Source organism: Heteronotia binoei, chromosome 18, assembly GCF_032191835.1.
Source record: "Heteronotia binoei isolate CCM8104 ecotype False Entrance Well chromosome 18, APGP_CSIRO_Hbin_v1, whole genome shotgun sequence".
Classification (NCBI taxonomy): domain Eukaryota; kingdom Metazoa; phylum Chordata; class Lepidosauria; order Squamata; family Gekkonidae; genus Heteronotia; species Heteronotia binoei.
The window spans coordinates 15,645,673-15,669,818 of NC_083240.1; the positions used below are offsets into that span (position 1 = coordinate 15,645,673).

The 24,146-nt window shown below is 42.3% G+C and overlaps 1 protein-coding gene across 2 annotated transcripts; it reads left to right on the top strand.

Annotated features, from left to right (window-relative positions):
• Positions 1 to 6,495: 6,495 nt before the first annotated feature.
• CDC42 (cell division cycle 42) lies at positions 6,496 to 16,908 on the top strand. Of its 2 annotated transcripts, none has more exons than XM_060259164.1 (5): positions 6,496 to 6,667; positions 7,661 to 7,733; positions 9,071 to 9,180; positions 9,287 to 9,484; positions 15,521 to 16,908. In XM_060259164.1, the coding sequence occupies exons 1-5, from the start codon at positions 6,563 to 6,565 to the stop codon at positions 15,608 to 15,610; spliced, it is 576 nt and encodes a 191-aa protein (XP_060115147.1). In that variant the 5' UTR covers positions 6,496 to 6,562; the 3' UTR covers positions 15,611 to 16,908. The 2 variants fall into 2 exon arrangements, with proteins under 2 accessions (XP_060115147.1, XP_060115148.1); XM_060259165.1 differs by lacking the exon at positions 15,521 to 16,908 and adding an exon at positions 14,075 to 14,923.
• Positions 16,909 to 24,146: the final 7,238 nt, after the last annotated feature.

Below are 24,146 nucleotides of genomic sequence, written 5' to 3' on the forward strand. Positions count from 1 at the left end.
CGAGGCCGTGGAGACCCAGCTGCCGGTCAGAGCAAGGCAATACTTGGCTGATCCGCGGCCTGACTGGTGAGCTGCCTCATTGGCCCATCGCCGGGGCCAAGAAGAAGCAACCCGCGGATCGGCCAAGTATTGCCTGCTCTGACCGGCAGCTGGGTCTCCACGGCCTAGGGTGGGGGGCTTTTCTTAACTCTTGCCCCGTAGAAAAGCCTCAGGGTGGTATATATGCCCAGCTGTGTCCTCTGTTCTCCTTCTAACCTTAAGCAGGGGTGCCGAGCGTGCAGCCCAGGAGCCTAATCAGGCCTCTGGAGGGCTCCTATCAGCCCCCCCCCCCCCCCGAGCAACTGGCTCTTGTCTGCTTCCTTCTCCCTCTCTCTTGCTTCCTTCTGCAACTCAGCTTGCTTTGCAAGGCTTGCTCAATCACACAGGAGCAAAACCTTGCTTTTCTCCATTGGTTGAGGCTCCTCCTCCTCCTGGTCCCCTGGGAGGGAGGGAAAGAGCCAGAGCTTCTTTTGCCCAATTCCCTGGATCCCATGGGAGAAATAAAAAGAGCACCTTTAAGACCCACAAGTGCTAATGTTTTAAGGGTTTCTTTTTAAAAAAAAATTAGTAGTGTTTGTATCTTTTTAAAAGTTTATATCTTCTACCTAATCTTAAATAGGTAAAGATATGGCTCGGCCTGACATGGCCTGGCCCAGCCCAACAAGGTCTCATTTATGTCAGATCCGGCCCTCATAACAAATAAGTTTGGCACCCCTGCCTTATAGGCCAAGAGGTGGAGGCCTAGCTCTCTGATCTGCTTTTTGGAGGTGGTTGAACCTCAGATATTTGCCATCCAGAGTAGGTGCTCAGCCACTGGCCTCTTGAGCATTAAGGAAAGAGTTGGGTTCAAGACTCAAGAGGGAGTGGCCCGTGGCGTGCCACAGAGGTGGGATGTCTCCTGTGCCTATGGAAAGTACCAGGTTTGATTCTTGGTATTTCCAGTTAAGTGGATCAGGTAGTAGGCAGTGTGAAGGATGCCCTCACAAAACTCTGGAGAGACACTGCCAGTCAGAGTACATGGTACCAACCTTGGCAGAGCTCTGGCCTTGCTCTATAGAAGATGGCTTCCACAGGATTGGCTTTGTGTTTTAGAGTTCAGAGTGGCATACAAGCTGCTCCTCCTTTTTCTTTTCTTATAACAACCTTTTGAGGTATTTTGAGCCAAGAGAAGGTGTGTGACTGGTCTCATGGCAGAGTGGGGCTCTCTGAGATCCTAGCTTGAATATTCCAGTCCCTAATTCCACACTGGCTCCTCCATTTGGACATGGAGCTCACTTTGGGTGACCTTAGGCTGGTTGCTTGCCTATCAGCTAAGCAGGTGTGTTGTGAGGATTGAAGTGTTCTTTGAAGAAAGGAGTGGTGAAGGAGAAAAATCTCTGCCTGTTTCAGCTCTCCATCTGCAATATGGGCATAGTGGCAGTAGCAGCACTGACTTCTCTTTTAGCATTGTAATGAACTGTTACGTGTTTTGAATGCTTGGATGCATGCATGGGTTTGTTTTTATTTTTAAAACCCTCTTTTCAACAAAAGCTGACTTCTGAAGCAGCTCGTGGGAATTAAAAAAAAATACATATAATGTCTCTTTGGGATGGGGTTGTTAGATGGAGCTGTCCTGAGACCTGGTGGAAAAATGCCTGGGAAGTGGAAACTGAATGAGGATTCTCTGCTGAATGTTGTCCAAACTTATGTAGAAAGCAATGTGGTTATAGTGATTGGAGCGGAGTGAATCTGTAAAGGAGCTCACTAAGTGACCTAGGGCCACACACTCTTTCTCTGCCTAATCTCCCTTACAGAGTTGTTGTGAGGATGAAATGTGAGAATTCTAGAATGTGTGCCACCTTGAGCTTCTTGGAGTAAGCTTGGGATAAAAATCAAATACATCAGTGTAGTGACATCTTAGTGTTGCGTTGTGACAAGTCTGTAAGTGCAGAGCTAAGTCCGGTGATGGTATACAACCTATCTCTTAAAACTAAAAATGTTAGCATTCAGTATTTGTGATTTGAAAACTCTGTCAAATGAAAAATAATTCAATAATTGCCTCAGAGAATTAGACTTTGTATAAGGAAGCTGCATTGTAATGAGTGAGAACAGTGGTTCATCCAGTTTGTGATGATGGAGAGGGGACTGAACTACAAATCGGAAAGTCCCTGGTTCAGATCTCACTTCTGCCACTAACACATTGGGCAGGCCTCTCTGTCTCAGTTCCCTTTTTAGACCACTTATCTGATCTATTTTGCAGGATTCTAAGGATTACAAGACAATTTATGTGAAGTGCTTTGAGTAGAAATGGCAAATTCTTATCTCTAGGATGATGGTAGGCAGGTTGTGAAACATGTTGAAAGGTACACAGATGGCTGTGAAGAAAATGGTTATTTTGGGGGAGTAAGTGGATATTGGTGCCCTTGTGTTGAATGTGGTGTTCAGGTCCTCCTATGCTTGGAGGAATGAATGTTTGAGCATGCCCAGAGTGTCTTATCCCAGCCATCTGCTTTCCACATCTGTGGGTGTGGTTTCTGAGTACAATTGAGACAAGTGTTTAAGCTTGTTGCACAAGTATTCTGAAGACTTGTAAATGAAGGGGTTGTGTGTGTGTTGTGTGTTTTGAAGTGGTTTGTTAGCTTCTTACCTTCAGCTGGTGTATTGTGAAGGCAAATACAGGAACAGCAGATTAGTTTATCATCACTTGATAGCTCTAGTCATCTTCCTTGGTGTTTAGTAGGGAGTTCCAGGTCACTGGTTCTCTAGACATCTTACTCCATTGGTGCTATTAATGTGTGTAGATAGCCATAAATATGGTTGCGGCTGGCAGATATATATATTATACAAAAAAAGCCTTCACACAACCTGTTGTAGCCTGCTACCACACTGTGATGGAAACTGTTTAGTGCTTTGTTCAAGCTTGTAAATATCCATTGATGTGAACACCAGGAAGATAGCCATATAAACCACTTTCTCACAGTTGTATTTTTGTAATCTAATTCCTTTGGAAGATGATATGCTGTCATGGGCTGATGGGTTGTCCTTTGACTGCTTCTGGTATTGGGTTTGGTAGGAGTTAGATATAACTTCCTTATTTTGTGGCATACAGTCAATGTGGAGTCTTTAGTACTCCTTTTTTGGGGGGGGGGTTAAATTAGGCATCAAATGGTGACATGGTACTGCTAAAATATGTCCATAATCGATCTCAGTATAATGATTTACTGCATGTAGTGTTCCATGAGTAGAAGATTTTGGATTTTTTTTTAAATTTATATCCCACCCTATACTCTGAATCTCAGAGCGGTCACAATCTCCTCTACCTTCCCCCCCCCCCCACATAACAAATACCCTGTGAGGTAGGTGGGGCTTAGAGTGCTTTTATAGCAGCTGCCCTTTCAAGGACAGCTTCTATGAAAGCTATGGCTGACCCAAGGCCATTTCAGCAGCTGCAAGTGGAGGAGTGGGGAATCAAACCCGGTTCTCCCAGATAAGAGTCCGTGCACTTATCCACTACACCAAACTGGCTGATCTGATGTCTTAATGAAACTCTGTGTATTTCCTGTAAGTCATAAATCAAGTCCCCTAAAGTGTCTGGGGAAGTTAACAAGAGTATTTGTTGTACATGGCAGTGGCTAGATGATAGGTGGTATTGGGAAAATGTAAGCCATTATGATTGATTAGAACAGGGCAGCTTGCATTAGAAGGACTTTCAGTGGTTTACAAGATGGTTGAAGGGGGCGTGATGCACTTCAGATTACATTATCCATTTATGGGACAGAACTCAGATAGCTATTACTTATAATATAGGGCTAAGTTATTTCCAGGTAGTTCGTTGGGGATTGGTGAAAATGGTTTTAAGGCACCATTGATCATAAACCCGGTAATGCATGGTTCTGTTAATTATTTGTCACTAGGACTGTTTGGAAGAAATGCTGAAATATATAATGCTGGAATATATAAACCAAGTAGCCTGGTTACATTTCTGTGATTTATCTTTCTGGTTTTTGGATTACGGTACATAGGCCAGGGGAAGCAAGCAAATGTGGGTAAAAGTAAGGTTACTTTATTAAAAAATTGTTTTAATACAGGGTTTTGTTTTTAGTTTAAATAAGTGTCTTGGAACTGTGTGGTTTTAAAACAAAAACCTGGGTTTAGTATTAGAATGCATACAGTCTTTTGAAACTACACCTGTGGGAAAAATTGTCTTTTCAGTCCAAGCATTATAAATATGGCATAATAGATCAAGTGTATTATGTGCTTAGTCCTAGAGTCCCATGGTGGCAAGTGATCATCGATTTTGGAATCCTGCCCCAGTTGCAAGACATGCTGTCTCATAGAGATCAATTGCTGAATCTACTTGATTGATTGTGTACTTCCTGAATTAACTACCTGAATTCTACAGAATGCCTTACTTTCAATGTATATTTGTCACCCAACCAGCAGTTGTTTCTGGAAAGACCTGGAAGCTTGGTTTTCAAGTAAATTGTGTTGCTTAGAGCTTTTGCAAGTAAACAGGGGGCAAATGCAAATCCATTAATTTCACAGTTGCTAAGCAGAATAATTCAGTACAAAAATGTGGGTGGCATGAACAAAGGTTATATAAAAGTGTATCAAGGTTTTGATAGCAAAATGGTCATAGAGCTTTTGTTTTAGGGAAAATATCTGAATTACTTCTATTGAAATCAGTAGCTTCAAATCATTATTTGAACCAATAGATTGTTCCCTTCCTCAGAGGAGAAGATATAAGAGATTGTAAGCTGCTCTGAGTCTCTGATTCAGAGAGAAGGGCTGGGTATAAATCTGCAGTCTTCTGTTCTGTACTTCCTTGTAGATAGATCCAGGTGGGCAGCTGTGTTGGTCTGAAGCAGTAGAACAATGTAGGAGTCAAGTGGTACCTTTAAGACTTTGTTTAAAACTTTGTTCATCTTAAAGGAGCTACTTGACTCCTACTTTGTTCTATTTGTACTTCCTTGTCAGTGTGTCTGGCAGAAGAAAGGGGATGCAAGGCAAACTGCAGTGACTCAGGAAACCACACTTATTTCAGTAGGAGGGACTGTGATCTCATCGAATGGAGAACAGCTATGCTGGTGAAGTAGGATTAGGTCTTTTAGTTGAGGGAAACAGCCAACTAAGGGCAGTTTAGTAGAATTAGATGTTGGACTTCAATCTATATTTTCAGGTGATATTAAGTGTTTTGGGTGATATTAAGGGTATTATTTAACCTATGCTCCCTGGCATAAAGCAGGGGTCCCCAGCCCCTGGTCCATGGACCTGTCCCGGTCTGTGGCTTGTTAGCAACAGGGCCATGAGTTGTATAATTATTTCATTATATTTTACAATGTAGTAGTAATAACAAATTGGATTTATATCCTGCCCTCCACTCCGAATTTCAGAGTCTCAGAGTGGCTCACAATCTCCTTTACCTTCCTCCCCCACAACAGACACCCTGTGAGGTGGGTGGGGCTGAGAGAGCTCTCACAGAAGCTGCCCTTTTAAGGACAACTCCTATGAGAGCTATGGCTGACCCAAGGCCATTCCAGCAGCTGCAAGTGGGGGAGTGGGGAATCAAACTCGGTTCTCCCACGTAAGAGTCCGTACACTTAACCACTATACCAAACACTTTAGAAATAAAGTGCACAATTGTATAATCCCAAAACCATCTCCCCTTCCCAGTCCGTGGAAAAATTGTCTTCCACAAAACCAGTCCCTAGTGTCGAAAAGATTGGGGACCACTGGCATAAAGCATTCCTTCAGTTGATTGGTTCTTTAGTATAACAATGGTATTTCAAGTTTGAAAACATCTTAATTAATTTATTCAATTAACAGTTTAGATTTTCAACTCAGATGGGATATGATTGCTACTTTTGAGTGACTGCTTGCAAAACAGGAAGGAAAGTGCTTGTGGTTAAAAGCCAACCTCAGCTAATGTTATGTTGGTAGAAGGTCCCAAACTTAGCAAGAAGAATATACAATCCATTGTATTCTACAAACTTTGAATTTCTGATTAGATTAAACTTTATTGGGTGTAGATCTGTGTACCACACCACTGTTCTATGTACAGCTGTTGTGTATAGTGGAGATACATCATTGAAATACTGATTGAAATTCTTCCATGGCTGAATGTTCCTAAGACAAAGAAGCATTTAGCTATTAATATTTTTCTTGTTGTGGTGCCTTTTTAGTAATGTATCCTCCATCAAGAAAAACCCTTGTATTTGCAAGAAACCTTTCTGTGTGCCTATTTGACAGTGGGAAAAAGCTATAACATGTATGTGACCCAAAAATCTCTGCAATACACTGGGGTTCCTCATCAGATAAATAGAGAAAGAAAGGGCTCTGTTTTCAGGTTGTTTCTTTCTGCCATCTTTATTTTGGTGATAAACTCAAACTCCTGGCAGTTGAAGCAGCTGCTAGGGAATGATTCCTGAGTGCGTCTACTGAAGTTTTGGCAATACTATGTTTTCTGCTAGTAAGATCAAAACATCATATTTCTTTTCCTTTTTCTAGGTTTATCTTGGATCTGATACAATAGCAGATTTCAGCTATGCAGACAATTAAGTGTGTAGTTGTTGGAGATGGTGCTGTTGGTAAAACATGTCTTCTAATTTCCTACACAACAAACAAATTTCCATCGGAATACGTACCTACGGTAAGTAAAAGCTGAAACTTGCCTGTTTTTCTGTTTAATTTGTAGAAGGAATTGGCATTTTGTTAAGTACCGTAATATACTTGAAGAAGGCGGGCTCAATCCAGCAGTCCATGGACATAGCATTACACATCTTTTCCTTTCATCTTCCTCCAACAGTCCTTTCTGACCAGGAAAGTTGAAGGTCTCAAGACCTTCATGTACTAATAACCACATAGGGAGAGGGAGGCTGTGTTGAGATGAAATCATTCTCTGACATTAGGTAGTTAAGGAGACTTTCCTCACTTCCTCCTCCTCCTCAGCATAGCTCTTTTAGTGGCTGTAGTATCCCTTCTTGGAGTGTCTCCCCCCTCCCTCCCTCCCGTTCATTTAGTAGAAGTATAGCTGTACTGTTAGGTCACAGCATTCAGCCCATTTGCTAGTCCCTGGGTAAACACCTACGTATTTATTCTTTCTTAGACTGGTTGAATTTTCTTTAGCCTAAGGAGCCTCCCTCCAACATTAATGGTCCTGTCTCTAATGGAAAAGCCACTCACATTGGAGGAAGGTTTCACACTTTGCTCAGTGGAGTGGAAGGATACATGCTGCTGTCTAATGTGGCGTGTGTGTTGGTTTTTTAATGCCAACACAAACTTTCCTCACAGTATTTATCTGTCTTGCTTTTCAGATAATTCCCATAATTTATGCTTTTACTTTAATGTTACTATGGGGGTAGTCCTCACCTTTGTGTAGCTGTTGTACTGGTCATATTCAGGTGGTGGTGGGGGTTTCTGGAAAAAGAGGTGCTGGAACTCTCAAGAGGGAAATGGAGAAACATGGGTGCCCCTCATGAACTTTAAATATTTTTTGAGAATTTTGTTTCCACAAAGATGTTCCGGAACTCCGTTTACTGCATTCTCCAAGGAGGGTGGGGAGAAACCCTGGTCATATCTGACTTGTTTCATTTTTGAAAAGTGACTTTGTGCATCAAGTTCTTCCCTGCCTTTTCCCTTTTAGGTATTTGATAACTATGCTGTAACGGTGATGATTGGTGGCGAGCCATATACTTTAGGCTTGTTTGATACAGCAGGTATGTTTTTATTTTTATGTTAATTTAGCCTCGGAGGAGGCTAAGTAATAATAATAATAATAATAATAATAATAATAATTTTTTATTTCTATCCCGCCCTCCCCGCCGAAGCAGGCTCAGGGCGGCTCACAACATAAAATACACATTACATCCATTATACTTATAAAAACATAGTTAAAACAGTTATAAATTATTAAAATTAAGTGAGTTGTGTTGTTCGGTGTTTATCTCAAGGTTATAGTGATAACAACCTACTTGTTTTAACTTTCAAAACTGAACTCGCAGCTTTCATTATTTGGATGATAATGCAGGACTTGATTAGTGTCACAGGCAGTATTCTCCAGTTCTGGCCACAATTTGGTGAGCTTCTTTGTAGTTGGTCCATGATTCCAAGCCTGTTCTCTTTTGTGAGCATGTGAAGGCAACTGATGATACAAGAGTTAGATGCATGCTCTCTGCTAGGAAAAGTGGCTAATACTGACGATGTCAGAAATGAGCACGGGAAAAATTTCCATGTAGAAATAAAAAGATGTGGGGTGGAAGAATAATGGGCCAATACAGAGAAGTTAATGAAAAAGCAGAGGCTTTAGATATCAGTGTTACAGGAGGAGTAGGGTGTTCAGCATCCAAACACATAGTATTAGGAGTGTGTGTGCAAGAAGTATTTGTTAACTTTTTGAGACTGAAGTATTAAGACAGTGTAGCATCCCATTGGTTGCACACACAGCCCTCTTTTCTGTTGCTTTTAGCCAGAGGGGAGATGGCTGTCTATGCAGCTTTCATTCTGCTTTGTAGTATTACTAAGTTGGAAAATGAAGGATGGGACAAATTCATGCTCCTAGTTCTTATTTTAACAACTGGAACAGACACCTGGAAATGGCTTATGGTAGCTCTCATGGCTAACCTGCTGTGGCAGACAGACTGGAGGGACAGGTGGAACTGTGATTTACTGTATGTTTCTCAGCAGGGAGCAATTGTTACTTGTCACAGTGATTAGCAAGCTGCATGGCAGTAAGGGGCTACTTTATGGTGGAGTAAGTGAGGGATTGCTTCTCCTTGGTGTCTCTGATTGGTAAGGCTCTTACTACCTGTAAAATTGCTACATTAGTAGTGTTCTTGTTTTGCTGGTTCCAGCGGGTGGCTGCAGTTCTTCCATGGTTTGGTCTCCACTTTCTATTTTGGTTTGGCTGGGAGGAAGCTGACTTCCTTGTCTGCTTGCAGAAGTGTTCTGTTTCTTGTAAAGTCTTTGCAGCTTGGTGAAAACTTGCTTTTTACCTATGTTTGTATGGGTGCTTCAGTATTGGTAACATATATATATATATCTTTAATTATAATAGGGCAGGAAGATTATGACAGATTACGGCCCCTCAGCTATCCACAGACAGATGTGTTTCTGGTCTGTTTCTCAGTGGTCTCGCCATCTTCATTTGAAAATGTGAAAGAAAAGGTGAGTGTGATACCCCCCCCATCCCAGACCCATGCTGACATCTGTCTGTAAGACTTTGTAAAATGTTTGTTTCATGACTAGTAATATTTATCTTTTCTCTTTTTAGTGGGTACCTGAAATCACTCATCATTGTCCAAAGACTCCTTTTTTGCTTGTTGGGACCCAAATTGATCTCAGAGATGACCCTTCAACAATTGAGAAACTTGCCAAGAATAAGCAGAAGCCTATTACTCCTGAGACTGCTGAAAAACTGGCACGGGACTTGAAGGCTGTCAAATACGTGGAATGCTCTGCACTCACACAGGTAAGCCGGCTTATTGTGGGCCTCTGGGCTGCTTTCTCTTTTCTCAGCAATGGGAAATCAGCATCTTGAATTGGAAGGTGAGTTTTTTCTCTGGAGCTCATCCTGTTGACTTAAAATGTGAAGCCTTTTGGAAAGAGTTTCATTAACTCTAGGAAGTTAACTCTCTTCCGCATCTTGACCATTTATGAGGCCAAACAGATTTTGTTCCAGGCACAGGCTTATCACCTAGCAAGTATGGTGAACAAGGTTTGCGTAAAACAAGTTATGTCTTTAAGCTAAAACGCTAGCTAGAAATAAAGTGGATGTCTCAAGGTAAAGGGGTTTTCTGTTGAGGTCTTAGAGTTTGTGTTAATAACTTCAGTGTAGAGACATGAGTTATTTGAAATGTGTGTGTGTATGTGTGTGTTGGGGGGGGGGAGTAGTATGCTGCACAGAACAATGTCATTGCTTCATTTTGGCAGGGGCTATGCCAAGATCTTACATAATTCATGGGACCTTCATTGAAGGAGACAGAATTAGTACTGTTCATAACCCTACTTAAAATGTGTAACTCATTTGTTTCTGGGCACACAGCAGACCCAGTAATTGGAAGTATCCAGCATGTAAAGGTGTAAACTTGATTGAAATATTAATGACAGTATGGAACCTGGATGGGGGCTTATGTTGAATTAGTGTTGTCAGATATAATTACGGTCGTTGTCTACACAAAAGTTTTGGAATGTAGTAAGAAATAGGCATTACTTTTAGATATTTGTTATTTAGTCATGTACAGTACCTTTTATAGGTCATCATCCAGATGAGCAACAACTGAAGTTATATAGATAAGGCTGAAGAACTAATTCGTAGGCATTATGTGGAGTTTTACTGGTAGTCCATAGAACTTTGATGCTACTAGCAATAGTAGCCATTCTAGTTAATGGTGTGCGACAGAATCGCCCCCCCTGCACACCTGTTTGTTTCTGGGTGAGGCATTTCCCTTGTAAAAAACCCCTTGTTTGAAATTTTGGCTGATCTACATTGACATTCTAAGTAGAACTTTGTGCATAATGCTTTGAATAAGGAATCCTCTTTGCCTCCCCTTGTGATCTGAGAAGTATATTGGGGCTGTAGAAAACTAAATACAGTGTAAAGGGCTGGAAAGTCTCATGATCAAATTTCAGTGCATACCACTGCATATTTAACTTTTTTATGCTGTGATTGCAAGGAAAGCCTCATGAGCCACATTCATTGATAACTGCAGAGCAGTGGCTGTGTTAATCTTTTGTAGTAAAACAAAACAGAAGTCCATTTGGATCTTAGGACTTAACCTTGTCAGCATTAGCTTTTGAGAGTCAGATTTCACATAGCATCAGAAGTGAGCTCTGATTCTGAAAACGTCATCCTGACATAAATGTTAGTCTTTAGGTGCCATTGGACTTCAAGCCCATTGCTGACTTTCCCTTGCCCAACTTCTCTTGCTTGTAATTATTTTGGCTAATGACATAATAAGTCATACTGCATTGAGTAAGCTGTAGTGTTAAAATTGGTATTAGCTCTTCAAATGTTAGTTGTGTTGTTGGGAAAGAGTTTGTTTGAGTTTTTTGTTAAAACAAAACCCTTCCCCTGCCATAGTTTACTGTAATCTGGTTGCAGTGTGGTGGGATAAACGTTTCAAACGGCACAGTGAGGTAAGGCAAAGGAAAATTAAGGCTGTTGCTCTCTGTGCTTTAAAACAAAGACCTCTCTCCTTCCCTCTGCTCCATATGTAAACTGGTACTTACTATGAGTCAGGCAGTCCATGAACATTTATTTACTTCTAGCATGGCCCTAAATGATTCTAATTAAATATTTTAGTAAACTGATTTTGCAGAAATGTACCTGTAGCAGATAGCCGAATCTAATAATTTTACAAAATTAATACAGCAGTAACTTAAATTAACATTGCATATAAAATTAAGTTGCAAACAATACAAGTGTTATAACAGACAAAAGTATATAACAGGGGTGGCCAAACTTGCTTAACATAAGAGCTACATAGAATAAACGTCAGATGTTTGAGAGCCTCAAGGCATGAACATCAGATGTTTGAGAGCCACAAGACAGGAAGGAAGGAAAATAGATGGGGGCGGGAGCTGTGGAAAGAAAGCAACTTTAAATGCATTATCCAAGCATTTAAAAAGAGAGAAATGCCTTCTCCAAGCTGACTGATGGGGTGGTGAGGACTTTGAGAGCCACACAATATGTATGAAAGAGCCACAGTTTGGCCACCTCTGATATATAACTTGGACAAAAGAAGACTCTTGCACTCAAAATCGGAGAAGCAGCATTTTTTAGAAACTGCGTTGAACTTAAAAACATTGAAAATATTGAACTTTTCAGTAATATATTAAACATGGTAGTTGTGGACAAAATAGCATTTAAACAATAGACATATATGAAAATGTACTCTTAAGACAAATGGATTATCAAATATTGTAGATAGTCTTTTCATAAACATCTGTGTACTATATGTTTTGAACAAACCTTGTGTCCAAAAGTATTTCACTCTGACTCAACTATTTTACAGCAGTTTTTACAGTGTCCCATAGTCACTGGGGGCAGAGGGAGAGTTTGCCCAAGCTTTTTTATCTCTAATCCTGGACTGGGATATAATTAGAACAGGCTTTACTATCCAGTCTCTTGTCTACAACTCATTTTCTGTCTTGTCAGGACAATTAGGTGAGACCACCCGATGGATGGATGGATGTGTGTACACCCCAACCCCCAAGCAGTATGAACATGAAACTTTGCATTGTATGTCAAGCTTGCACTTGTATTGGATGTCAAGCTTTTCTATTAAATAAGGAATGATAGGTATTAAAAATAAATTGTGCCTGAAGCAAACAGTACAAATACTTCAGGTTTAAATCAACACATTTTCATGGGTATAATAGCTAGGGGCTCCCTTCTGCGTAGAAACAATTCCAAACAAATTGGGAAATGACTTCAATTAGTGATTTAAACCGTGTTTCCTGCAGGCAATTTATATTTTGGTTTAAGCTGATCTCTTTTAATAAAGAGAATTGTCTGAAATTTTCTTCAAATGCCATTTTAAATAAAACAGCTGCTTTCTTTAACTGGGTATATACAAGGTTTTGCAGGTGCCAGTGATGAATGCAAGATGCGTATTTTCAGATTCTGTTTCCAGCAGTGCAGTTGTAAACCTTTATACCCTTCTTAGTCTATTGGCTTCAGGTTATGAGTCTGCTTACTGTTGCACTGTAAACCTTTCCTGGCATCTGCATATGGAACAGTAGATTTAGTCAGGTCCAGTCAGTGCTTTCAGTTTTGTTGTAAACATCACAATTGGTTTATGGCCTTCAAAATTAGTTTCTTTTCCTCAAAGTTCTCCTTTTGCTGGAGACCAATGCTGTGTATGCTGATGTGACTGTTGTGGTCTGAAGCATGATTTTCACCATGTCTGGTATTCTTGACTTGGTATAATTGTCATATCCGACAACAGATAGTGTTTACCATTTCATAAAGGGTATGCTTACGTTAGCAGTAGATTGCAAGTAATTCTTGCTTTCTTGGACTTGGAAGCCATAGAGCGGTGGGAGAGATTTAAAAATGTTCACCACAGTACTGTGAAGAAATAGCTATATAATCTAAATTTGTACTTCTAATTGGAAAACTCACAGTTGACACCAAGAATTTTCTTTATGATGAATTACAACCCTTACCAGTTCTTCCAATAGCATATAGACAGCTTTTGTAAGAATTGTTAGATGGGATACAAGAGAACCGCAAAGTGACATTGAAAAGTGGTGAATAAAGGGAAAGCTTGAGTTGAGCCACCCTGCACTGTGTTGGCCTGGCTGTAAGAATTCCAGGTGTTATGATCAGCAGCAAGTTTTCCCTGTGCCTGCTACTGAAATCGACTCTACTGACTGCTAGCAAGGCACCACTCATTGCCACTGTAATCAGCATAAAGGGCTGTAGCAGTTGTTGGCACGATGTAGGAATATATTGTAATCTTCTGTAAAGATGCATTATCTTTTTTTATCTAGGGAATTGCTTTTTCAACAATTGCTGTGTTTTTATTTTGAGGATAACTTGCATTGATCTTTACTTCCTTCCCCTTGCTGGGGTTGAGATTAATATCTAAAAAATACAGATCATGCTGTATGGCTCACTTGATAATTTTGGTGTTAGGAATAAACAAGAGTATTGTGTAGAACAAAATTTAAGTCCAGTGGCACCTTTTAAGACTTTCTTGAACTTGGTTCTACTGCTTCAGACCAATATGGCTACCCACCTGAGACTTGTGTGTCATTTTGAGAAAAGGGTGCATTTTTTTAATCTACTAAAAAGAAGAACCCTACTACACCATTAGAAGATGCTTATGGAACTTAGAAATTAGCACATAGTAAAGATCTTTTTATTCTAGTGGCCTTCTTGCTACTTCCTTGCTGTGCTTGTCTGTTCCTTTTCCCCTGGAAGATCTACTTTTTAACAAAGTAAATCTGCCTCACTGACCACCTTTATCCTGAATGCTCTTTGTATCTGCTTGTCTCTCTCTCTAATCCTCTAACCTAGCTACTATTTTTTCTCCTCCCCTCTGTCTTATAGAGAGGTCTGAAGAATGTGTTTGATGAGGCTATCCTAGCTGCTCTCGAGCCTCCGGAAACTCAACCCAAACGGAAATGCTGTATATTCTAAACAGTTTCCTCTTTTTCCTTTCTTGTTGCTGCTTCCTCTGTCCTGTTGCTGTAGAAAGCTGGTTGCAAAACAAATAAAACCATCCTGACTGAAAGAAGCCGTGTCTTTACTTAATGTCTTAGATCAAACTCTGTATTAGCTTTTTGGAATGGAAACTGTTTATACAACTTGTTATGACTGTGGAACATGATCTGGACTTGCTAAAACCTTTTGCTTCTTGGGTTCATGGATCTTTTATAGCTTTTTGGTTTAGGGTATTGGTTAAGGGATTGAGGGTGTCATTGGAAGTAACGCTTGAGAGGAATAATCAAACTGGTGTGGTTTTTTGATAGCCAAATGGAAAGTAATGTGCAATTTCCCCCCCTCTTGTGACTCTGTTAATTGTATTTGCATGATGATTGTACCTGACATGGTGACCTGCAAGTGATGCTGAAATGGTGAAGGAATCTCTGGTTTTCCTCTGTGCAGTGGGGCTTGCTGTTGCTTTGGCTGTTTGTGTTGTAGTGGAATATTTGTTGGCCTTCAGGGCTGGGATGGGGATTCAGTGTATCTGCTACTGCTTGACAGATGTCGAACTTCTGTTTTCAATGACATGGTAGCCCTCATTTTTAATTACTCAGAGCTTGCAACTGTAAAATGTAAAGTTTTCTTTAAGAGAAAGTCATACATTTAGACTTTTGCTGTCTGAAGGAAGGAGAAAAAAAAGAACAATTGTAGTTATCTTAAATTTCAAAAATTAAAATTAGTTGTTTGTATAAATGCCTAATGAAGCATTATTCCTGTTTGCATTCATTTTGCTTCACTTCTACCTATGCCTTTTTCATTACTGGACTCTGGTTCCATTCACTGCTTGAAATCTTACTGTGCTGCTTCCAGAACGTCTGGGTACATGACAGGGACTTGACCAAATGATGCCAAAGGGTTCTCCATTCTTGCTTGCTTGCTGATCCAACCTAGGTGTTGCTTGTCCTCTGACCTGGAATCATTTCTTTTTCTCATTTTGAACTCTGGGCATTCTGCATTGCCATTAGCATGTAAAATGTTATGTCAGTCTTTTAACACTCTTCTGTTGGTGAGAGGACTGCTTCAGCACATGTGCTCTTATCTCTTGAAAAACACAGGCCTGGTTGAAAGTCTCGATGGCTTTAAATAATTGGGTGCTTTGCTTTTAAAGCAGCTAGTAAACTCAGCAACACGATCCAGGCCATGAAACATCCAGAACACTCAGAAAGGAATATTGCTTCACTGCAGAATCCTGTTCCTCGCTACTCAGTTTTTGCCTTTGTGGGTTTTTACATGGTTTGCATTTAATAACCCAGAAAATGAGACAGCCCCTTTCTCTTTGCCCCTTTTCAGAAAGGCCTAAAGAATGTATTTGACGAGGCGATATTGGCTGCCCTGGAGCCTCCGGAGCCGAAGAAGAGCCGCAGGTGTGTGCTGCTATGAACATCCCTTCACGGCCCCTTCTGCAAAGCTGGTGTTGATGTCATACTAAAAGCAATGTTGAAATCAAATTAAAGATTCAGATTTTCCAATTGGTTTTTTTTTTTTGCAATAATGACAAATGCCGTGCACCCTGTTCCCATACCCTTCCTATGTGAGATGGAAATGTTAGTGCTCTTCTCCAGTGCCCTTCGGGTAGACTAATTTTTTTTTAAAAGAAATAATGTATTTCAACAAACACTGATCAGTACTAGTCTTTTTGTTTACTGTTTAAACTTCTGTTTTTTAAAAAAATTCAGGCATGCTTGTGGTGATTCCCCCCTCCCTCTAAGACTAATTCTAGGCTCTGGCCATTAGGCTCTTATCCCATCAAGTGAGGCTGGTACAACTTGGATTCTGTGGCCAGCTTGCAGTCTTGGGGGTGAGCAGGTTTCAGTCCTTGGATCGTTTTTCTGAAAGCTAAAGCATCCCCAACTGGTGCTCTTTTTGAAGAGGAGTGTATTACATCCTTCTAATCTGCATCTCCTCTACAGTTGCCTTGGATCTGTTTCCCTTTTATTTTCTCTGAGCAGGTCAGAAATTCCGATCTTGCCCTTTAAGACATAAAAGTGTAGATGGGCCCTTTGCTCATGAATTCAGCCAAAAGCTTTTGTGTGTGTGTGTTTTTTAAAAAAAGCCCAACTTTGCCAATTGCTCACTTTTTGTGGTTAGTTTTCAAAACTTGACACTGTTAGGCGTTAATGAAGAGGGGAGAACTTCATCTTTTAAACAAATCCAACAGACTGAGTTGACTTAACTAGCCGCTCTTTTGGCAAGCACAGGCTTCTGATTCTCAGCAGCAGAACTGCTGCGTTGAAACCCACCTACATGGCCTTTGCATCCTGCAATGGTGATTTGAAGCTAACAAGCTGACCGTGACTCCAGGCGGTTCAGCATTAACCTTGGATGGAGGAGGAGGAGGGGAATGAGACATGCCTCATCAGGAAAAACCATGGAGGGGAAGGACAGTCAATCTGGCACCTTGGGGACCAGTTGAGGAAGTACCCTAAAAGTGCATTGTGCATCAGTAGCTCTGGATGCCCAGATGGTTGTTCAGTATAATAGATATCATACGAGGATCTCTTGACTCCAGTGTTAATAAGGACCTTACCAGAACTATACTCCGGCTTAATACTTCTCAATCTTCCCAGACTCTAATTCTTGTAGACTCGTTAGTGTTGAACTGATGCTTTTTCCATGTCCTAAGTTCTTTGTATATGCATTTTTTTTCCAGATGTATTAAACATAAAGTATCTTCACAAGCCTGACTGAGCATAATTTATTTTACCCTGACCTAACCAGTGCCTTAGTGTGGTGCTAGTGTGGTGTTGTGGTTAAGAGTGGCAGACTCTAATCTGGAGAACCGGGTTTGATTCCCCACTTCTCCACATGCAGCCAGCTGGGTGAACTTGAGTCCGTCACAGTTCTCTCAGAAATCTCTAAGTCCCACAAGCCTCACAGGGTGTCTGTTGTAGGGAGAGGAAGGGAAGGCAGCTGTAGGCCACTTTGAGATTCCTTTGAGTAGTAAAGAATGGGGTATAAAAAACAACTCTTAATTTGCATATCTTGGAAAATACTGGCATTTATCTACTCTTAAAGCCTCACCTTGAGCTGGGGGCATTCACCCCCCCCCAATTGCAGCAGCCAGTTGGACTCCACTCATTTCCCTTGCGTGGTATTTTTTTGTTCATCTTATTTATACTCTGAAATTAATCAACCCCATATCTCTAGACTTAATTGGCACCAATTTTCTAAAGAGATCTGCTTTTCTCTTCAAACTTAAAGCTAGGAGGAGTTAGTATTCCATAATTCGTCTACTCCAGAGAAAATATTAGCCCTTGATTTATTTGGTTTCTGGTTTGGATTTCACGTGGCCAAATGTAGTATTCGTCCCAAAAAAATGAAATGTGGTTTCTTATAATGTTTATTAAACCAAATCTTTAAGGATCCTCGGTAATTACCTCTAGCACTCTGCACTTGTAAAACTTGTCAAGGTCTCGTTGAGATATCTTATAAAGAAGATTCTACGGCAGTAGCGCCTCAAGAATGAGTCGCAAATAGAATGATAGTAGTTTTATGACTCTTGTTTCCTGTCAGGTACATATACTTGAGTCCTTTCTGAAACTGATCAGTTGTTCTGTCTGTCTTCCTCTCCACGCACCAGTATTTGCCGTTTGGCCAAACAGAGGCATATGTGATTCAGCTGCCTGTGGGCTGATCATTGTCTGGTTGTGTAGGGCAAGCACTGTATTTTTAAGCCAAGTACATCCTAACAGGGACTCCAGTCGGCTTGAAGTTCTGTAGTTAAGCTGTCTATTCTGCAGTGAGAAATCCCAGTTTGGTAACTTGAAAGCACAAGTAGAGCGTACCGAGGAAGTAATTAGCAGACTGCAAGATCCATACTTCTGAATTTGAGAGGGGTTTATGATGACATGGAAATTGCGACAAGATAGGATCTCATTCATTCATTCATTCCTGGATGTCCTACCCCTTAGCTGTCCTTTGTAGAGCTATCTACCTGGTTAGGTTTTTATTAAAGAAGTGTCTGTCAAACCCAGTATTTGCCCTGTAAGCCTGTAGATAGGAATGTCTGTTTCTGAAATAACCACAAGGGGCTCGCTGGTGTGGGCAATGTCCTCAGCTTCTCAGTTCCTCTATATGTGTGGGGCAGTGGAGGGGAAGTCCCCTGTGTTCTAATTGTACTTATTAGTAGTAATTGTCAGGAAACAGGCTAGCCTGAGAAACTGAATGGCCCTGTGGGCATCTACTGTAGACCAAAACAGGTAGAGAATGGGAAATGGTATGCTATGCAAAGAGGACCAGGCTTCTTTTTAAGGTATCTGCTAGTCTTTCATAAAAACTGTGATACAGGAAAACCTCTGTTCAAAGTTACAAGCAAAGATCTCCCACTGACTCTGATGCTTGTTCTACAAGATGGCGTGTGCAAAATAATTCTCTCTGCTTCTCCCCCCCCCCCCCCCGCCAAAAAAAAGAAAGAAAAGAAAACCAGATGAATGGAGTAATTTCAGTTTAAAAACTAGGGAAAGTGTGAAGTGTTTCACTGCAGGAGTTGGTCTGTCTCTATTCAGAGAAGTTTACATTCCAGGCTAACTGTGATCCGCTGGTACTGGACTCGAGAAGTCGGCTGGTGCCCTGATATTCACAGGAGCAGAACAAGCAACGGAATGCCTACCGTGTTCCGCTCTTTCTTTCCTTGGTGTAGAAGAGGAAACATATCTTATTGCAATTTGTTTCCGGATTATAGTTTACAGTTCAACTTTGGATGTCATTTCGGCTGCATTTGTGTATTAAGAGCGATGAATATATTTTCGAAACCCTGAATTGGCAAGAGATTTATGAAAGGAAAAACTTCAGGTAGCTGCTTGCCTTCAGGGAATTTATGAGCTACGCTGGCATTGAGAGAGAAGGAGGAAGTGGGGTGGTGAAGATTCGCCACGTGCTGAATTCTTTGGCTGCCTTGGCAGGAGGCAGATGGCAGCATTCTGTATCAGCTGAGGCCTCGTACCTTGCAGATACAGATGTGAGTAGTAGGAAGGAATAATTGTATAGCTATAGCAAGAAAATGTGTTTAGAGAAGAACCTTGTTTAACAGACAAATATATTGGCGCTTATTACAAAATACAATAAACTCACTTCTTAATGGATTTGTAAGTTTGTAATGTAACATCTGGCCTATTGTTACCTATTAGGTTTGCCGTTAAGGCTACATACCATATTCATCAAAGCCATTCCAATCTTAAAAGCATTATAGCCATTCTTGCACCTGGTAATAACTTAGAGAACTTTGAATGGAATCTGGAAACTAGCCTGCAACGAGTGTACATGATAACAAAATAGGGAACATGCTCTTTGTGTCTTGCCTATGTGACCACAGTTTAGCTGCTGCATTCTGGCCTAATGGCGGTTGCCAAACATGTAAATGAGCCTTGTATAGAGTGTGTGCCAGTAGTCTAGTCTTCCACAGATGTTAATATTTGTGCCGTTACCAGTTTCATTTTGGAAAGGGGACAGCTGGAACAGACAATTAAATTTGGCACTAATAGCCCTCTAGAAGCAACAGTTTATTTATTTATTGGATTTTTGATTGCTCTTCATGGAAACCAGGCTCAGGGCGATTTACAGTAGTATAAAACCAGCAAAAGAACAATTAAAACCAAAAGCAGTAAAGATTAAATTTTGAAAAAACAAGATGGCATCCAAGTCCTGAATGTGTTGCTGTCTCATGGGGGGGAGGGTGGAAAAAAGTGGAAGAGTGAGAGCCAATATGAAACTGTTGTTGCCCTCAGCCAAATGCCTGCTAGAACATCTCTGCCTTATAGGCTCTGTGAAACCGTAATAAGTCCTGCAAGGCTGAGATGGAACTTGGCAGAGAGTCCCATCAGGATGAGGAAATTGGATATCTCTCGGGCCAGGGACCATCAGGACGTGTTGATCAACACAGTACACCAGGAGAGGTGGTCCCGAAGGTATGTAGGTCCCTGGCTGTTAAGAGCCAACACCAGCACTTTGAATCGGATCTACACAGGAGAGTTGTGTGCAGGGTCCCTGTAGTGGATCTAGTAGCATTCCCCTCTTGCTGGCTGCAAACCTTGGTTATCAGTGGAAGCGCAAACTTCTTAAAGGTCCAGTGCCTGTTTCAGTACCAGTTACATTTCTGATCAAAAGTACCTTTTGATTTGTCTGGATTAAATTTTTTGGCATGTTCAACTTTGCTTACATCCATTTTGTTGCCTCCCTTTGGTTAGTTCGCTCCAGGATTTGAGTTGGGTATCATCCCCTTATTGATCTGGTGACACCCAAGTCTCCAGATACTGTGGATTTGCGTAGACATGGAACGGCATTAAAAGCCTTCATTTCCTCGGAAGAGAAGGATTCCAGTCCTCCTGCTCCACTTTCTGGATTCCAGCCTCTTGTTAAAAGGGTAGCTACTGCACTGCCGAACCACTCAACCCTGACTTACTGTGGCCGGTGGCAATGTCATTGAGAGATGCAGAGAAACGAGTTGGGGTATGCTCCCCTTGTTCATCTCCTAGGTGAAAGGTAACTATGGTGGGTGAGGTATAAGGCAAAGTTACTCTTAAGGCCCCTGCACTAGATTCTGGAGGATTCTCTGTCTTTTCCCCTCCTACAGAAATTGGTCGTTCTTGGTATACCTTATCCATTAGGCCAGTGGGACTCACTTTGTGCTCTGTGGAGAGCCATAGTCCCAGTTACCATCAGCCAAAGATAACTACTGTGTGCCACCTCATCAAACATTGCGCAATAGATACTTCCATCCCTGGAAGGAGGCCTGCACGTCAGGGACTGACAACTCAGTCTTAAAAGCATTATAACCATTTTTGCACCTTGTAATAACCTACAGCATTTTGAATGAAGCGTAGGTGATAACAAGATCGAGGGACACTCTGGAATGAGGTCTCTGACTGTGTTGGGCTGACAGCTTACTCATCCTCCAGTCTCTCTGGTGGCTGCTGTTTAAAGGTAGGAACCACTTGCCGACTGCTGGCATCCCCAGGAGGTGGCCTCACCTGCTTTCCTGAAACAAAGGGCAGGTGCCACATGGAAGGGAGGAGTGTTCAGAAGAGCTCAAGTGACTCCTCAGCTGCTGTATGTATGAATATCATTTGCACTAGTCTGTAGTTCACTGTAAGGAGCAAAGAGCCGATCTTTGTGTGTTTCCAAGAGAGGCCACAAGATGGCAAGCTGCTCCAACTTTTCTGGCTCGCTCTTTTCTTTTCCTCACTCCAGAGAGATGGTTTCTGTTGTACTACGTCGAGGGGAGGTGTGGCTTGTCCAGCAGTCTCGAGCTGCCGTTCGGCTGTGGTCATTTACATTTCCGGCGTCTGCGTGCAACCTTGAGAGAATAGCCAAGCAGCACAGCTGTTTACTTAGGCGCTTCCATGGGATCAACAGAGCTTTACTGGGAAGAGGTTAGCAGCTGGACCCAGGTGTGCAGGGGACCCTCTGGCCCAGGAAGTCTGCTCCAGGAAGCTCTTTACAGTGCCTTGCTGTGCTTCTCAAGTCCCAGCACTGTTCTCGCCTCTGGTTGTCAAAAGGCTTTGTGTTGCAAAGTGTGTTGAAGGGTCCAGCCCTTGTGGGAAGTGTGAGAATACCATGGGGCCTTGAACACCAACCTGTTTGTATTAGATATTCAGTGTTTGAGTCATAGAATCATAGAGTTGGAAGGGATCCCCAGGATCATCTAGTCCAACCCCTTGCACAATGCAGGAAATTTACAAATACCTCCCCCTAAGTTCATAGGATCAGCATTGCTGTCAGATGGCCATTTAGTCTCTGTTTAAAAACCTCCAAGAAAGGAGAGCCCACCACCTCCCGAGGAAGCCTGTTCCACTGAGGAACCATTCTAACGGTCAGGAAGTTCTTCCTAATGTTGAGCTGGAAACTCTTCTGATTTGGTTTAGTTTAGTTTATTTGATTTGTATCCCACCTTCTCCACTGAAGCAGGCTCAACCTATTGGTTCTGATTTGACCTTCTGGGGCCGCAGAAAACAATTCCACATCATCTTCTATATGACAGCCCTTCAAGTGCTTGAAGATGGTGATCCTGTCACCTCTCAGCCGCCTCCTCTCCAGGCTAAACATCCCCAGCTCCTTAAACCTTTCTTCATAAGACTTGGACTCCAGACCCCTCACCATCTTCGTTGCCCTTCTCTGGACCCATTCTAACTTGTCTGTATCCTTCTTAAAATGTGGTGCCCAAAACTGAACGTAATAGCAGAGCAGAATAAAGAGATGCCATCCCTTCACGTGATCTGGACACTGTACTTCTGTTAATACAGCCCAAAATTGCATTTGCCTTTTTAGGCACTGCATCACATGTTTAGTCTTCCTGTTAGTGGAGTGGTGTAAGGATTCCTTTCCTTTCGCCCATCCTGTAGTCCATATTCTGTAACTAGCAAAGTAAACCAAAGTCAAGATAAATCCAAGTTCTGTTTACAACAGCTCTGTAAATAGCTATTTCCCTGTGTTAAGAATTGTTTCTGGTAACAAGACAGTGCAGTATAATGAGTACATTTAGGTAGCTATGCCCTCCCTGTAGCCTCAGGACATGACACCTTCAAGGGCGGGTGGGATTTTTCATTCCCAAAACACTTCCTGGCCTTGGGTCCCAGCAGTGCCATGTTCTCCTGCTCTGTCCAGCCCAAGAGGTTGCAAACGGCCCCCGGAACTCACTCCTGTCTCCCCCCCCCTTGTTGTTTCAGCTGTAGGAGTCGAAGTAATGTTGGCCGGCAGGCACGGGTCTCTTGCCACACAGGTGCTGTTTGCGAAGTATTTATATCCTCTCCGCGGAGCTCTTCGAAAGCCGCCGTTGTTTTGAAACCACAGCCCAGGACTTCATCCCCCCCATCCTTCCCTTCCACCTTCTAAGTGGTGATTTGGGAGGATGATGGAGGCATTGCAAATGCTGAAGTTTTTTTGGAGGCTGGCTTCTCCTCCTTTCCTTCCTCTTTGTCTCTTGACTCCCCTGGGGTCCTCAAACACGGGCTGTCTTTTTGCCAGTCGCTGAGTGGGCTCCCAAGTGTGTGAAAAAGCTGGCCAGGCAGCTTTGAGCCTCCGGGGCCGCCTCTTAACCTGAAGAAGCCCTGGGTTATTTGTGTTGTTCTTGGCAGAGGCGGCCTGGCCCTTTTCAAACACGGAGGTGAGTGTGCAAGGAGGTGTGGTGTAAGAGCCAGTGCGTGCTGTTTGTGTTGGAGCCGCTGCAGAGGGAATTAGTTCAACTCTGCTGCTAATTGCTCCTGAAGTGCAGGGCTCTGTGAAAAGCGCACAGCCGGGCAGAGAGTGACTCAGACCGACCTTCCACCCTGGCTAGCTGACGCGGGATCTCTCTTGTAAGTTAGACCTCGTTTGAGGGGGGGAAAAAGCTCTTTTACTGTGTGCTTCTATCAGGCTTGCCTTTGCCCTGTTGAGTGTCCCGAAACTGTGGTGCTGGAAATTGCTGTCAAGTCACAGCCGTGATATTTTCCAAGCAACAGATGTACGGAGGTAATTTGCCATTGCCTGCTTCTGCACCACCACCCTGGTATTCCTTGGAGGTCTCCCATCCAAATATTAACCAGGGTCGACCCTGCTTCGCTTCCGAGATCTGATAAGATCAGACTAGCCTACAGCTATCCATGTCAAGATGGCCCAGAGCTCGTTGCAGTAAAAGGAGACCACAGCCTCCAAGGCCAAGAGACCATGTCTGGTGGTAAAAGCAGGCAGCATCATTTTGTAGGTCCCAGTAGATGCTGCGTGAAGATGGAATGTTAGAGAAGCAGACTTCCCCACAGTTACGCCGGGTGCTGGCAGAAGAAAGAACTGCTTTGGCAAAAACAAAGTTGAATGCTGGCACTGGGGGTGACCCTTTGCTGTCCCATGGCAGGGGGTTGGGTTCTGATCCAGGAGGAGTCTCAGCCCAGACCTAGGCTATCATATTATGGGGTTTTTTTTTGTCTTGATGAAGCCATTTCTGTACCTT

Coding starts and splice junctions, on each gene's coding strand:
- CDC42 (XM_060259164.1), top strand. CDS start 6,563: ATGCAGACAATTAAGTGTGTAGTTGTTGGAGATGGTGCTGTTGGTAAA. Junction 7,734..9,070: donor AGGCTTGTTTGATACAGCAG/GTATGTTTTTAT, acceptor TAATTATAATAG/GGCAGGAAGATTATGACAGA. Junction 9,485..15,520: donor AATGCTCTGCACTCACACAG/GTAAGCCGGCTT, acceptor GCCCCTTTTCAG/AAAGGCCTAAAGAATGTATT.